General features: G+C 38.6%; 1 protein-coding gene across 1 annotated transcript; it reads right to left on the reverse strand.

Annotated features, from left to right (window-relative positions):
- Nucleotides 1-2,910: 2,910 nt before the first annotated feature.
- On the reverse strand, nucleotides 2,911-5,831 carry glulb (glutamate-ammonia ligase (glutamine synthase) b). Its single transcript, XM_023287485.3, has 7 exons — nucleotides 5,676-5,831; nucleotides 4,800-4,982; nucleotides 4,558-4,719; nucleotides 4,328-4,474; nucleotides 4,100-4,227; nucleotides 3,805-4,004; nucleotides 2,911-3,727 (listed from the first exon to the last, which is right to left on the reverse strand). Exons 2-7 carry the CDS (start codon nucleotides 4,963-4,965, stop codon nucleotides 3,409-3,411), a joined length of 1,122 nt encoding a protein of 373 aa, XP_023143253.1. The 5' UTR covers nucleotides 4,966-4,982; nucleotides 5,676-5,831; the 3' UTR covers nucleotides 2,911-3,408.
- Between the last annotated feature and the right edge of the window lie 10,044 nt (nucleotides 5,832-15,875).

A 15,875-nucleotide genomic window follows, 5' to 3' on the forward strand; every position in this document is an offset into this window, starting at 1 on the left:
TCAGTCTTTTAATTTACAGTGACAAGCCTGTTTAAGATTACGTGGCATGTCTTGTTACACGATACTCTACTGGCTTTTTTTCTTTCTTTCTATACAGGGTGCACAGTTGCGGTTTGTAAACTATGTTCTTTGTTCCGTGTGCTGTATATTTCTTGACCTGCCCGTTCTTATGTAACAGCCTGGTATGGAGCCCCACCCCCGCCTCTCTTCCACACACCAGATTGCTTGAGCTTAGACTCCGGCTGCCATGGCAACGAGGCTTGAGGCGTTATGTTTTCCTTCATGAGACCTCTTCTCTGTCCAGGTTATCTAATCTCAAATATCAACGTTTGTCTTCATATTGTTGGTAAAGAACTTCATCCAGACACCTTTACGCCCCTCTGCATGCAGTTGAATGAGGTCAAATCGCATAGAAGAAACTGAGGAGGGATGCCACTTACAGTGCAACTGGAGCATTTGTTGGGGTTGTGCAAGAGTATATATGCAGTGGGATACATGCACATAAAAGAAAATACATTTCAGTTGGAGGCCCACCTTCTCATGGTATTTGCTACTAGCCTCAGGCAGTTAAAATGTACTTCTTGTATGTGATTTTTTTTTTAATGTTGTGTTATTTTGTCTCTCTAAAAAAAGTGACAAAATAACCTGCATATCTGTGATTTTGTCCTGCATGCCGTTTTGCAAGTGCCGGAACATTTTCTGAGATTGGCTGCTGGATGTGATTTGAGAAGGCCAGTGCAGCATGATTTGGATTTCTTCGTTTGGCAGACAAATTGAATTTGGTGCGTTCTTAGACTCCTGTCAGGCAAATCCCTCTACGAGTAGCGTGACTCCAATTTATGTAAGAGCATCCACACCAAACCAAGAAGGACATGTAAAGCCATACAAGAACTGTTGTACACTGTTGACCAGAATTTGCTGAGGCTGTCATTTTAGTTGCAAGCTTGACATCTTATGACGTAAAATGATTAGTTTTCAACACACAAGACTTTGCAAGACATTAGACGTAAGACATAACGCATAAGACGTATGTGTTAAGAGTGAATCTCCCAAGTGTTTGCACCAGATCCTGTAGAAAAATTAAAATTCAGTATACCTCACCACAACATAGAAGCAGTGACTGACTCAGCTCACGTGATAAAAAAAATTCAGAAACTATTTGGCTGAACTACAGGCTTCACAGAGCACAAAGGAGACAACAAGAGGGACTTAAGAGTGCAAAAAATTACATACTTAATAAAGCAAATACAGCATATACACAAAGGAGTGAGCTGTCAGCAAATTGTCGGAGGATAAGTTACACATGGGGAAATATGTTTCTGGAGTTTATATGCAGAGTAGTGTGAAAAAATGTAAATAGCAAAGTCTTCATTTTGATCCAGTATTAGTAACTATTGTATCATAACTGTCACACTGCACAAAAGACATTTTGGAGTTTTTGCTATTTCCAGACGTGGTTGTGCTGTTTCCATAGAGGTGCTGGACTTTATATTGCAGTGAGAAATGAATCCACAGTGAGTAAAACTGCAACAAGAGCAAAACAGGCCCAGGGAGTGTTTGGAGTTTAGAGGGTTACCAGAGCAGAGTGCTCAAAGTTCTGGGTCAAGGTAATGCTTTATACAGGTCATCAAGTAAAGCATGGCATGAAATTAATACAAAGCCATGTCTGCCAATTTGCCCATTAGATCTAGTTTTTGTGCAAAAAGGTTCAATGTCTCCCCTAAGGACATTTGACAGGAACATGACAAACGTGAGACAAAACCTTTCCAGACCATCTCTGTCACCTACTGATACTGCTCACCCTGATTCACAGCACCTTGGACTAAAATATACACACACATTGAAATCTGCTCTGTTAGCAAGAACACAGCTTTAAGAACAGGGAATGCAGACATGATGCTTCTGTGATCAAATACCAAAACATGTTTCAAATCTTTGCAAACTGATTTTCACGGGGGGTGGGGGTCGGAAAAACTAGAGACTAAAAACTGAATTTATTCCAGGATGCTTGGAGGAAAAGACAAGCAATGCTGCAAAAAGGAACTGAAATAACTTGTAGTGAACATGAAGGAGGTGGAGGATGACCTGAATTGTCCGCAGCGAAATGTTTAATCGTCATAGAGGATCAGGTTGTCTGATTTAGCAAGAAAACACATAGTGTGTGGGGGGGAATGACTCACCCTCTTCAGAACATACTGTATTTATTGCTGTCAACAGATCAGGTTTGTGGCAGGGTTTATGTAATGAGAGACAGCATGTGATACCAAAGCATCCTGGACATCCAGTGAAACCAGAAGTAGGAACAACGTTGAATCAGATAGTGCACGTGCTGGCTTTGCTGAAATATCCTGCACAGCATGTGTGTCTTTTAATTTGAGAATGGAGGTTAATAATCAACTTGCCTTTTGGTTAAGGTTGTGCAACCATGATGAATTTTTTACTCTACTCACTAAATCATATTAGTTACCCAAACTTGTTTATGTTAAATCACGCATTACCCACTACAAGTAAGTGCTCAAAGTATGCTGCCATCCCTTTTCCATTGAGTCGCAGGACTTCAGATTTTAGCGCCGTCTCTTCGTCTACTCTTGACTTTCGCTGCCTACTTTGGGAGCTATTTTTGGATCGAACTGTGCCAATGTAGAGCACAATCTCAGTTCATGTGCGTGCTGTCACCACCTTCAAAATAAACTTAATTTGACTCTTCAATGTCTGGCTGTTTGAATAAGTGGGAGGACGTGGCTCTAAATGAACCACCATTTGCTTAACATTACAGGGCATGCTTCCATAACACCAGTCACATTTCAGAGATTTATATCAGCTGACAGTCTGTTGCAACAAACTGGTTTCTGTCAGAATTCAGTTCTAGGTAAAACATGACGGGATTAAACTGCAGACAGAAGTCAGATGTAAAAATGTTAGCTCTTTATTAAAGACAAGTGAAAAAAAAGAGACAAAACAAACATGCATCATTTAAAAAAAAACATACAAAAGTAGATTGGCTAACATAATGTCCATACCTATCCACAATATGAAAAAAACAACATTTTGACAGAGGCAGAGACACCTAAAACATTCAAATGCCTTTGGGATCCTTTGGGTGGGAGTAAGAAGAGCTGCACTAAAATGCTGCAGCACTTAGACACTTTCAATTAGTACAAATTTAACACATTATAATATTGTGCGTCTATACAAATGATCAACTACCATGACACTATAACAAAATGCTTTGTTGACTAAAAGGCAGTGTTTGCATCAGTTGCATCATACGGCTGAATGCCCAAAGAATACCGCAATCGTTATTTCATCTGTCATGTAGAAAAGTCAAAGAATTAACATCACTCTTTGGAGTCTTGAAACAGACACAAGGGTAAATACAGTACTGGCAATGACACTTCACCTTAGACTTCATTTGCTGTAATCTGTGGGCTCCTCTCCTTCTTCTTTGAGCAAACACGTGCGAACCAGCGCTTCTGTCACAATGTACGGGTCGCAGTTGGCGGACGGACGGCGGTCCTCGAAGTAGCCCTTCTTGTCCTGGCCAACTGATCGAGGGATGCGAATGCTGGCCCCACGGTTGGCCACGCCGGCTGAGAACTCATCGATGTTGGACGTTTCGTGATGACCTGTCAGGCGTCTGGCGTTGTCGAGCCCGCCTTTGGGATCATAAGCTCGGATGTGATACCTGTGTCTCTTCCCTAGCCTTTCAATGGCCTCCTCGATGACTCTGTGAAGAAGAGACGAAGTTAAGAACATGCTAGGGCCCACTTTTTGATTATTACAATTAAATAAATGTATACTTACTTGAGTCCTCCGTCGTCTCGCATCTCCTTTGTGCTGAAGTTGGTGTGGCATCCGGCGCCGTTCCAGTTTCCTGAGATGGGTTTGGGGTCAAAGGACACCACTACGCCGAAATCCTCACATACTCTGTGAAGGATGAAGCGAGCGATCCACAGATGGTCCCCCATGTTGATACCTTCACAAGGCCCAACCTGGAACTCCCACTGAAACACAACAAAGGCAGTGTTATTATCATTTTAACTAGTTATGAGCTATAATAACAACCATTTTATTACATGCTGCATTTTAGGCAAAATACCTGAGCTGGCATGACTTCAGCATTAGTTCCACAGATTTGAATCCCAGCGTACAGACAGGCTCTGTAATGCGATTCCACTATGTCTCGTCCGTATGCTTTATCTGCTCCCACTCCACAGTAATAAGGACCTAACCAGGTGCAAACAAACCAAATATTAACACTCAGCTGGCCATCCGGATGTCTGATCAACCAATAAACAACAAACCCAGCTAGAAACTCAACACTCACCTTGTGGACCTGGGAAGCCGTTGGAAGGCCAGCCGAAGGGATGTCCATCTGTACCCAGGAGGGTGTACTCCTGCTCCATACCAAACCACGGGTGGCTATTTTCCACCATGCTCATGACCTTCTTACAGGTGCGGCGCAGGTTGGTTTCTGTGGGAACAGTGTTGGAAATTAGATGCAACCAGAGACAGCTTCAACCATCGTCGTGTCCAGGTTCGTACTCTACTGCTCACCTGCTGGCTTGCGGTTGTACTTAAGCACTTCACAGAGCACCAGCTTGTTGGGGTCTTTCCTGAAGGGGTCCCTGAACATGGCGGCAGGAATCAGGTACATGTCGCTGTTGGAACCTTCTGACTGGTAGGTGCTGGAGCCGTCAAAGTTCCACTCAGGTAGATCTGACAGGGGAAAACGACTAAAATTAAAACCCTGCTTCAAAGTGTTAGAGGTTGTTTATCATGTTGGAGTCAGATCGTACCCTCAATGGTCTTAGGTTCAGAATCCAAGGTTCTGGTCTTGCATCGAATCCCCTCTCCAGTCCCATCTATCCAAATGTACATGGCTTGGACCTTGTCCCCCTGAGGGAGATCCATGTACTGCTGCTTAACAGCTTTGTTCAGTTTTGAACTCGCTGAGGTGGCCATTGTCTTGACCCAAACACCTACAGAGTGAAGAGAAAACATAATTAGATTGGTGACAATTCACCCATTAATCGACCAGCTATTAAGTATGAAATAATCGCTATGTTGATAATGATAAATTCTTATTTTTTTTAAATGAAAAAAGTCAAAATTGTCCGATTGCAGCTTGTTAAAAGTGAATATTTTCTCATTTCTTTCCGTCTTTATGACAGTAAGCTGACTATCTTTGAGTTGTGGATGAAACAGGACATTTGGAGACATCTTGGGTTTTGGGAAACATTGGTCAACCTTTTTTTTCAGCATTTTCTGACATTTCATAGGTCAAACAACGAATCGATTAATCGAAAAAATAATCAGCAATGAAAATAATCGATAGTTGCAAGCATTCGCACGATCAGCCTCACTGCAGATGTATGAGGAGGAGGATGTCAACTAAAATCCCACTAAAAAGAGGTTAACCTGAATGCTGCTGCCGAGGAAAAATCGCATCATGACTGATTATACAACTCTCTCAACCTGTCTAATCAGCTTTGATTCAATCGGCTGTTTACTGAGACCTCATGCAGGCGAATAAGAAGAAGAAAAAAAAAAACAATAGCACAGTATTATTCCCCAGCATCTATGTTAGAGCAAAGTTGCTATAAAGGCTTCCTGCAGCAGCAGTAAACAAACGACCCCAGCAGCATATGGCAGTAAATAAACATGTAACTCACCTGATGTTAAGTGTAAAAAAATATCAAAAGGTCAGCAGAGTCTGTGTTGCTGTTCTGCTTGTTTCTATTGTTGTTCATTCCTGCTGCTTTCGCCGCTTCCTCGTTGGATTTATAGCGTGGACGAGCGTCAGCGGCGCCTCTGATTGGACGGAGTTGACCGTGATGAGGAGCGGTAGGACGGACTCATTGTGTCACTGTGGTCCTGAATAACAAAAGCAGAAACCCCCTCCGGCGACACATGCATGCAGAGACACCGTGTGGAGCAGAGGAGGTAAATAACAAACAGGTTTGATGAAGTCACACAGACAGATAAAGATACAGTTTGACCGGTTTTCATCACGCAGGAGAGGAAAACAAGCGGGGCGCCCTCCAGTGACGCCGGGATGAAGTGAACACTTTGTTCATAAAGGTTGAAATCCTCAGTTATGATCAATATATGATACAGAGAGGAGGGTCCCATATTTTCCATATTTTTAATTTAGGAGAAATTCAGGTGTGAAAATAGAGAAATAGTAATAATTTTATTAATAACAACAATAATAATGTAGTATTTTTTTACACACTAATGCGTCACAATAATATAACTAATGTCACGTGACATAATAGGACAAAATAATGCTAATAATAATAATAGGACAGCCACCAATCACATTTTTTCTGTTGCTTAAACAATCAGCTGTTTTATAGATTACTCAGTGAATCCAAATGTTTAATTTTCTGCTAAATAAAAAAACCAAAATGGCTTTTTCGCTAATTTTATTTTGACAAACTGTATGTCATTGTATCACGCAACACAGTATAAAATGCAAACAAAACTGCTGACTTTAACTGATAACGCAAACAAAAAAATGAACAATTAATATTTAAGTCAGTAGTGCAAATCCAACAGTTTATATTTATATTATTATTTTCTACAACGTTCTATACTTAAAATACCTTTTGTTGCCTGCTAATACTTATATGTACTATACACTGATCACATCCAAAACACATCCAATGATTCATTCATCATCATTTTTGATATGAAAACCTCTATAATTATGCAAGATATCTTTCAAGAAAATGCTCGTAACATTACAAAAACATTGCAAAAATGCTGTAAAAAAGACGAAAACCATCAAAAAGTCATTTTTCATATTTAAAATACATTTTCTTGCCTACTAAATCTTATACATACCATACACTGATGAAAACACATTAATTCATTCATTCATTCATCATTGTTGTGAAAACAAACAACAAACAAACTTAGAAAAATATTTTGTTAATTATCACTACTTGTATCTAATTTTTAAAAGCATATTTACAGTACTGAAATTGAATTAAACTTATCTATTGAATCTAAAGGAAATACTATATAATTTTTATGTTAAAAGTTTTAATTTTGTCAAAAAAGAATAAAATTTTATGGTCACTCACATTAAAGGGTTGATAATGTTATTTTAAATTAGGCATGTAAATTCAGTTTAAAAAATATTGATACTTTTGTGTATTTCAATATAGACAGAGGATACAGAGAAACAAGAATTAAAAATTACATAAATTATAGACTGAGACAATACTAAGGAGGGCTGATTACTCTCAGTGGAAGCCCTGGGACTACAGTTTCATAATTTCCGTGGGCAACCGGAAATATAAAAAAATAATTATTGACTTTATTTTTATAGCACCATACAAAAACAAAGTTACAAAGTCCTTTCCAATAATAATTTAAAGGAAAAGTAAATACAAAGCACAATTTACTTTACAAACAAGATCAGATAATTTAAACGAATACAATGAGCAGTTAAGGAAAAGTCAAACAATCAGTAAAGAAAAAATAAACAAAAAGTGACAAAGTGGTCCAAACAGGAAAGGCCCAGACAAAGCAGAGCTGAAAGAATGACTTGATTAATTCAAAAGCTGAATGACAGGAAAACTATTGGTAATCAGTCAGTTGTCTCTGCCTTCTTAAATGAGAACAATAATACTATTTTCCTATTTTTCTGTTGCTCTAATTGGAATAAAAACAAAAAATAAAAATAACTATTTTAGATTTTCTTGTTTTGCCATTATTTTCTGACATTTCATACGCCAACCAATCAATCAATATTCAAAGAAAATAAATGTGAAATGGGCTGATAATACAAATGATTGTGGATTTGGCTGTATTGCTGTAATTGAATAAAACAAACCTGCCTGAGGTTTTATGTTTGTCATTAACTTGACACACCGAATTGGGTGTAATAAAACACAACTTTACAACAAATGAACTCAGTACAAAATGAACAAGCAAAGACTGCAAACTTGCAATTAATTACATGAACAAAAAGCATTATGACCCACATAATTTGGAGTAAATCTGGCTTTTGACGCCTCTGAGCAGTTGAACCTGCCATTGTATTTGGCACAGAAAACAACAATTACAAGTAGGATTAGTGAAGAAAACCTGGCTGAGGTCAAAGACTTTATCCCAGCAAGCAGAAAACAAATCTGCCCACTCAGAGCTGCTTCAGCAATGCTGTGAACAGCCAACAAGAAGGTTTGTTTCCAGTAAACACACAAAAGTCTGTCATTTGTAGCCTCACATAGCAACAGTGAGAGATTAAGAGAAGACGTCACGACGTTTCAAACATGTTTTCACTTGACAACCTGTCAGAAACCAGAGGATTTATCTGCCATTCGAGGACACTTAAGCCGAACAGGTTTGAGGTTTAAACTTACTCGGAGTGTAATGTTATTCTGATGGTTTTCTGTCAAGAGTGATGATGTTGACACAAATACTGTACACGAAACAAAGAAAGACCTTTAGAATTGTCACATTGAAACTCTACAGACTGCTTTGTGTTGAAAATGAATCAACAACGAATGTCTTTACTTCACAATCATCAGAATTAACGTGGTTTGTATCAACCTGTTACATTTTAGATACTTTAATTCACAGTTCACATACTCTAACAGAATACTCAAATTCAGCAGATCATTTTTAAATCTAAAATTTCAAGCCATAAAGATGCTCCAACACAACTGCTGAAATTCAAATGTCATATTCACATTTGTCACATTTTAATACCCAAAACTGAAACTTTGACAATCGCAGTGAGACTAAAGACTGATGTTTACTTATGAGGTTAAAGTCAAAGGCATTGAACACTGGCAGTGAAGTAAACAATAGTTTGCAGAAAACATGACCTCTTTTCTTGCCAGTGTTTTTTTTAACTGTCAGACTGAGTGGTGATGTTTTTGGAAAAAGTGTGCTGAGATTTATACCAGTACTGGCGTTAATGATAATGGCTGGACATTATTGGAATATTGAAATAAATGTGGGTTCAACATAGCACAGAGCAGTAATGTTGACACGTCATATTTTTAATAAAAAACGTGCACAAAATTGGGCCTCGTTGTTTCTTTATTTTTTGGCTTTGGGGAGGGACGCCAGATTATTGAATACTTTGCTGAATTGAAAAAAAAACTCACATTCAGAGACAGATTTAGGCTCTAAGAAGAGGATTGGAATTCTTGGTGGTGCCACAGAGCTCCAAAATAACTTCCTGTCTCTGGAAACCAGGCCAGAATCAAGATGTCCAGAGGCTGAGAGAGACAAACAGCTCAACGTTTAACGGCTAATGTGGGCAGCAGTCAAGTATAAACAGTAGGACTGATTGAAAAGAAGTACTGAGCCAGTAAACACTCACAGGGTGAGCCCTGGAGATCTGTGGTCAGACTCTGACATCTAGTGGCTAAAATGCAGAAGAGCGGTTGACTGAGCAGTGTTCCTCCTGTGGTCTGCCTCTTAGAAAGTGTCCACTGACTTAGTGCTGGGCGATATGACGATACATATCGTGAGAACGATAGAAAAGTGTCTATCGTTCCATTTCTCTTCTATCGTTTCTAACCTAATTTTATCAATTATTACAGCAAATATGCCATTAAATACCTGCGACGATTGTATTAGTGTTTTCTTCTCACTATGCATACTCTAAGTTTATATAAGTGAAAATAAAGAAGAATCAGAGATTTTTCGCAAAAAAGCGCCATCTTGTGGTTTTTGCGACATGACGCTGCTTTACGTTATTTGATTCTCACGCGGGTTTGCGACATGCTTTATGTTAACTCATGAGCGCTGAACGATGGACGCGCAACATGTAGGGCTGATGTGCGAGGTTGACTGACTGTGATGGACTGCGATGCAAAGCTTATTGACTTCCAGGTGAATTCAAAACAAGGTTTGAATTTCACTAAAAAAACAACAACAAAACTAACAACAACAAAAATGAACAAAGTAAAAAACAAAACAAAACAACCAAAACAACCATAAAGCAACTCCACTGATCAAACTCAGAGCATATATATATGCTGGCTGATCAGACCACTTACACATGATAGGGGCTCCATAAAACACCAGCATCTAATCTAACAACAAAAAGTACAAACTATTCTACTTAATCAAAAATAATAAAGAATAAAGAAACCCAAAATATATCTATTTACCCAACATAAATCAAACAAATAAAGTAATACTTAAAGCAAATAAACCTGCTCCACCCCTTGAAGTTTCAGGCACTTGGTATGGTCCAATTAGCAGCTCTGGGATAAAAACCTGGTTCTCCCAGCAGCCATCTTTTGCCTGAAACCAGCCAGATGACCACAGCTGTAGAGGACTGAATGCCCCAGCACCGGTAAAACAAACAAAAGACTAGTACAACTTAAAAAAAAACAATGCTGAACATACAATATTTAACTAAATGTGTGTGCTGCAAATATAACTTAAGTACTTCAGCAAATACATTACGAACATGCTTGAAATGATAAGTGTTGGTTTTTTTGCATTTTTGTATGTGCAATATGAGTGTGAAGTGTTTCCACTGAAACTTAAGTGGTTACTGGGGTTACCGACATTCATAGTTGGAAGGCTGCTACTGTGGTCATCACAGACTCAGTGTGGTAAATACGGCCAAAGGTGCATCGACTAAATACTGACTTGAAGGAACTGAATACTTATGCAATCGCTGCACACAACATATGATTCATCTTAGCTGCTGGATGGGTTTGTTGCTCTGCCTTCCAGTCTTCTAATTTAAAACACTCTAAAGCTGTTCTACTGAATCTAAGTCAAGTCACGTATCTGGCCAGTTCATAGTTTTATTTCTCTCTTTTAAATTGTGTGTTTGAAGCTGTTTCGTGTTGGAAAATTTCTCTGGAGACTAAGAGTCTTTTTTCCATTCAGTATCAGAGTATACTAACTGATTCAAACTGACCAAAGGATGAAGAATTTACTGCCAGTTTTCATCAGGCCTCATTTCATGGTCTTTGACAAAGTTTTGTGTTACATTTTTGTGTCATTTTCTTCCTGGAAACTCTCTGTAGAAGGTCATTTCATGCAATGAACTTCAGCATGTTTTTCACTGCAAAGTTTGTGTCTGTTCGCTTTTCACTTTTGTTGTATTGAAGTTAGGCTTTGTATGCTTTTTATTGTATAATACAATAGTTGTAAGATGATACCCTTGTGAATACTGGAGTTTGCTCAGTTTATTTGTATTGTCATACAAAGCGAGGAGGAGGAGGAGAACTAAGAGCAGAATGTCATGGGGTGTTTAAGGAGAGACAGAGTAAAGAACAGTACAGTATATAAACAAGGTTTCCTACTGATTCTTTGTCAGACATGTACAGGATCATAGAGACATCTACTGTATATCTAACATTTGTGCTCTTCAGTATCACTAGTTGGCAAGTTGACTAGCGATTTACAGCTAGAACAAGCAAGAAAGAAGAAGGTAAAGTGTCCTGGAAAACTCATTTGAGAGATCCCCAACAGTGAACCTCATTTTCTGTCTAATTTCAAGGCAGAAAGATGTTGTGTTGGAGGAGGATCTTTAAACGTTTCAAGGCTCTGCCCTGATCTGACTTTCATTAGCATCTGAGAGTATTTGAAAAAGTGATTCTCCATTAGACAAGATGTATGCACGATCAAATCACATCAGAGATTAACAGGAGACTGATCACATTTGTTCCATTCTGAATTCATGTGCCACAAAGAGGCACAAAGAGAGACAAAGCAACAGCAAGGAGCCACACATGACAATAAAGAGAAAGCTTAACTAACGCTAACAAAAAAGCCAAAGTAACAGCGAAGGGACACAAAGTAATTCCAAAGAGACACAAATCAACAAAAAAGGAGCATAAATTGGTTACACAGGAACAAACAATAACTGCAAGCAACGCAAATCAAAAACAAATAGACAAAAAATATATATAAATCAACTGCAGAGACACAAATTAACTGCAAGGGGGCAGAAAAGTAGCTGCAGAGACACAGAAATCAAGAGAAAGGGAAGATAAATGAGCTGCAAAGGAACAAAGACACAAAAATACCTGTAAAGTGACACAAATTAACAGCAAAGTGACAAAAAATAACTGCACGGATACAGGGCAAGAGCAAATAGAAAATAAAAATAACCGCAGAGACACAAATCAACAAAAAAATAAATGGCAAAGAGACAAAAACACAAATGAACAAAAAAAGGCAAAAACTATCTGCAAAGAGACACTGAACACCCACACCGAGACAACCAAAAACAGCCACCAAAGACACAAAATGACCACAAAGAGAATAAACAGCTCCGGTGAAATGCCAACAGGCCACGAAGGGACAGAGCTGAATAAAAAGTGATTCAAAATAAACACAAATAGACAGAAAATGATTTGAAGGATGGGGGAAAAAAACAAAACCAAAAAAAACCCAAAAATGGTATGAGGTGCAAATTGACCATGAAGACATACAGATGCTGTTCGTAATCATTTAATGTCTTTCAGTCTGACATTGCAGGAGGGGTAAAGTACCTTTTACATGTCTCTACCCAGGAACCTGCTGTCTCATGATCCATCCATGTCCATGAACAGCAGGGAGCGACCCAGCTGAACTGCAGGAACCTACAGATGTGACTGGTAGGACATTTTTTGATAATTGTTGATTTCATACAAATGTTTTGGCTGAAACTCAGAGATTTGACTTTGTGGGTAAATACTGGGTTGAAGGCTGTGGGAAAGCTGCAAGCATTTTAACCAAAGTTCTGCCCCAACAGAATCCTTTGAGTGTTTGGGCCATTGAACAGGTTGCATATCTTTTTTGCTATTCATATACAGTAAAAAAAAAGAAATTAGTGCATCAACATGTATGATTTCAGTGTCCATTTACAGCACGGCTGAGCTGCACTTTGCCAGTGATTCTGTTTCTGTTTAACTGAAACAAAACTGCAGTGATATCACTTCTTTGAGCAGTGGCATTTAAAGTAATAGCCATTGCTTTCTAGTTAAACAGTGTTTGAACAAAGATGTAGGTGAGCTGGTGTGCTCAAGCTGCAGTAAGTGAGGACAGGTTGGTAGGAGGAGCAGCAGGGACTTAGTAGATCTGCACAGAGAGGAAGTAACAGTGTAGTTACATCTCAGGCTGAGAAGGCATTAAAGTAATGGAAAAAACATTGAAATATGTAACTCTGGTACACAGAGATGAGTTTTTAGGGGTTGAATAATTGAACCACCAATTCGTATATCTTATTGCTTATGGTTGATGTTGCACTGGGCCTTACAGTGTTGATAGATATGGCTGCTTGACATGCTTATGATTCCATTATAGTATAGGTTTACAATCTATGGTTTTGTCATCCTGATAATACAAACTGTAAATTCTTGTCTTGCTTTTCTGAAGAGAGATCTATTGGATCTTGGGTTCTTTTTCTGAGATTCTTTAGATTTTAAGGGTGGACGAGAGTGTTTGAAGCGTGATATTAAGCTCTATAAATAAAAATGACTTCACACGTTGAGATCCTCTAATCTAAAGAGTGACCGTACAGAGTTAACTTTGACCTGCGATGAAGGAGAGAACTGCTGCACTTGGCAAGATGAGGTTACTTCTATAAATGCAACATTTACTTCAACCACAGGGTGGCGCAATCACTCCATCTACAGTATTTTTATTCTTCAAAAAGGGAACTGACAACCTTGAGCTTTTTGTTTTATTGTATGCAATAAATTTTACACTCACAAGGCAATGAGTGTTTTAAATCTGAAGCTGATTTAAAAGTAGATTTTATTGTGGTTGTCAGTCTGACTGTGCAAAGAGCTTTTAAAGCAACAATACGTCTGACAACAAGAAGATAAATAAGTCTGTCATGGACTGAAAATCATAAAGGGTTATAAATGTTATTTCACTTACAATTCGTCAGCAAATACATAAAAACACACACACACACATTTTGGAAATGAGACAATATTCACTTTGGATTTGTTGTGTTTTACAGTTCGAGGACAGATATATGAGCCTGGTAATTTGCTCTGCACTGTCTCTTTTGGCTCGGAATACTAAATATTTGGGTGAGAATGTGTGTGGCAGGGTAAAAACCATTAAGTGGGACACATAAAAGAGTGCAAGGCGCAGTGATGGTCATTTCACCCCTCAAACAGAAATGGTAATTGGCTAATTTCTGTTCTAACGTGCGCCATAAAAGCCTCGCCAGCCCTTTTAATTACGCCTCCATGAAAAGACTTGCTTTGCACAATAAAAAACGGTGTCAATTAGTATGCAGAACAATGTTTAACATATCAGAAAATTAATCTACACAGCACTTTGAATTAAAAGTTTCTTTCTGGAATAACTAGGGCAGGCCAGCTGAGAACGCTATTGTATGTGGTCTAAATTACTCCTTTGTTACCACTGTTGAAAAGCAATTAAAACAGGGATTCGAGTGTGGTCGTATTCTCCACAAACCTGTCACTGTTATATACGGGATATAAAAAAAAAAAAAAACTCTGTCTGCTATCTGCTCGAACTACAGCTCGGCCTCATTTATGTCGTGCATTGAGTTGAATTGGATTCTGAAAGAATAAAGTAGGGAGAAATTGGACGCTATAACAGAGAGTCCTGGATCATTCTTGCCAAAGGAAATCCTGTTTACTCGTGTTATTGTTATGGAAGAGCTGAGCTTATCTGATACCGCACTCTTATTAATGATGGACTGCGTGGCTTGAATTTAAAAGCTGCCTTAGGCCATGTTTTTATGCAGCGAGCCTATATCCACACATCAACCACACATCCTTCAACTGCTTCGTGGCTGTTTTATAGCATCATGTTCTCATGTTCAAGATCCTTTCATCGTTAAAATGATTTTATTGGTTTGCTTTTCATTATTTAGCATTATTTTGTTACATGTAACTACTTTTATTGTCCACAATTGCACATTTAAATCAGGTTATGAAAAAAGGCAAATATTGAGGCCAGAAACGACATAATTTTCCAGCAGGTCTCAGGACTGTGTCCGCCAGCTTCTCCGTCTAAATGTTAGCAACCTGCTTCCTGGTGAGAACCACCCCAGAGGCAGCTGACAGCAGCTCATTTCCCTAAAACACACTCCTTTAATTAAACAAACGAGCATAATAAAGGAGAGAAAAAGGAGAAGGAGATGCTGCCGTTATTCCCGAGTGAGGGAGAGGTTCATTAATATTTAGAAACCCTCTGGGCTTCCATACATTTTCTGCCGCTCTACTCGGCCTTTGCCAGTAATAAGGTGAAAAGGTGCAGACAGCATGCTGGTGCTGCAGTGTGTAAATGACTGTGCACTGAGCTCTGGTTAGAGGAAAAATGACTGTGGACACCATGAGAAACAAAGGAAACGGCTACTTTCACTATGTCCAAATTCAACTGGCACCTCACAGTGTGACGGTTTATTTTATTGAATATTATTAAAGAGCGAGTTCATATTAGTATCACATCCAGATTTTGATTATATCCAAGATGTGACATATAACCTGGTTCTTTATGTCCCTTCATACCTGCTCATGACAACACCCAGGTGCCATTTGTGTCTAATTTCTCCCCATCTCAGCCGCTGTGTCATTTACCACCAGAGACTTTATCAGATGTTTACCTCTGATACCTCCAGGTGTTTGTTTAAAAAGGCAAATTTACCATAAATGAAATGTTCAATGAAGCAAATTCTTGGAACCTATGTGGGATGAATAGCATGGTTAAGATCAGACCAACTATCAGACTAAACCTGAGTTTCTGCTTAACCAGAGTTCTTGTAACACTAACGTGACAGGAAATCCAAGATTTTGCCACTCACAAGTTGCAAGTTGCATTTCTTTTGAATGAACTAATTGTTTTGTGACTTTTTTCTCTTTATTGTTCTATTATATATATATATATTTATTTATTTACATTGTACA

Source organism: Amphiprion ocellaris, chromosome 2 (genome assembly GCF_022539595.1).
Source record: "Amphiprion ocellaris isolate individual 3 ecotype Okinawa chromosome 2, ASM2253959v1, whole genome shotgun sequence".
Taxonomy (NCBI): Eukaryota; Metazoa; Chordata; class Actinopteri; family Pomacentridae; genus Amphiprion; species Amphiprion ocellaris.

Excerpts from the sequence above, each read along its gene's own strand:
- glulb (XM_023287485.3), bottom strand. The coding sequence starts at position 4,965 with ATGGCCACCTCAGCGAGTTCAAAACTGAACAAAGCTGTTAAGCAGCAG. Across the intron at positions 4,720-4,799 it reads TGAACCTAAGACCATTGAGG|ATCTACCTGAGTGGAACTTT; the intron begins GTACGATCTGAC and ends TTCCCCTGTCAG. Across the intron at positions 3,728-3,804 it reads CGAGACGACGGAGGACTCAA|AGTCATCGAGGAGGCCATTG; the intron begins GTAAGTATACAT and ends TCTTCTTCACAG.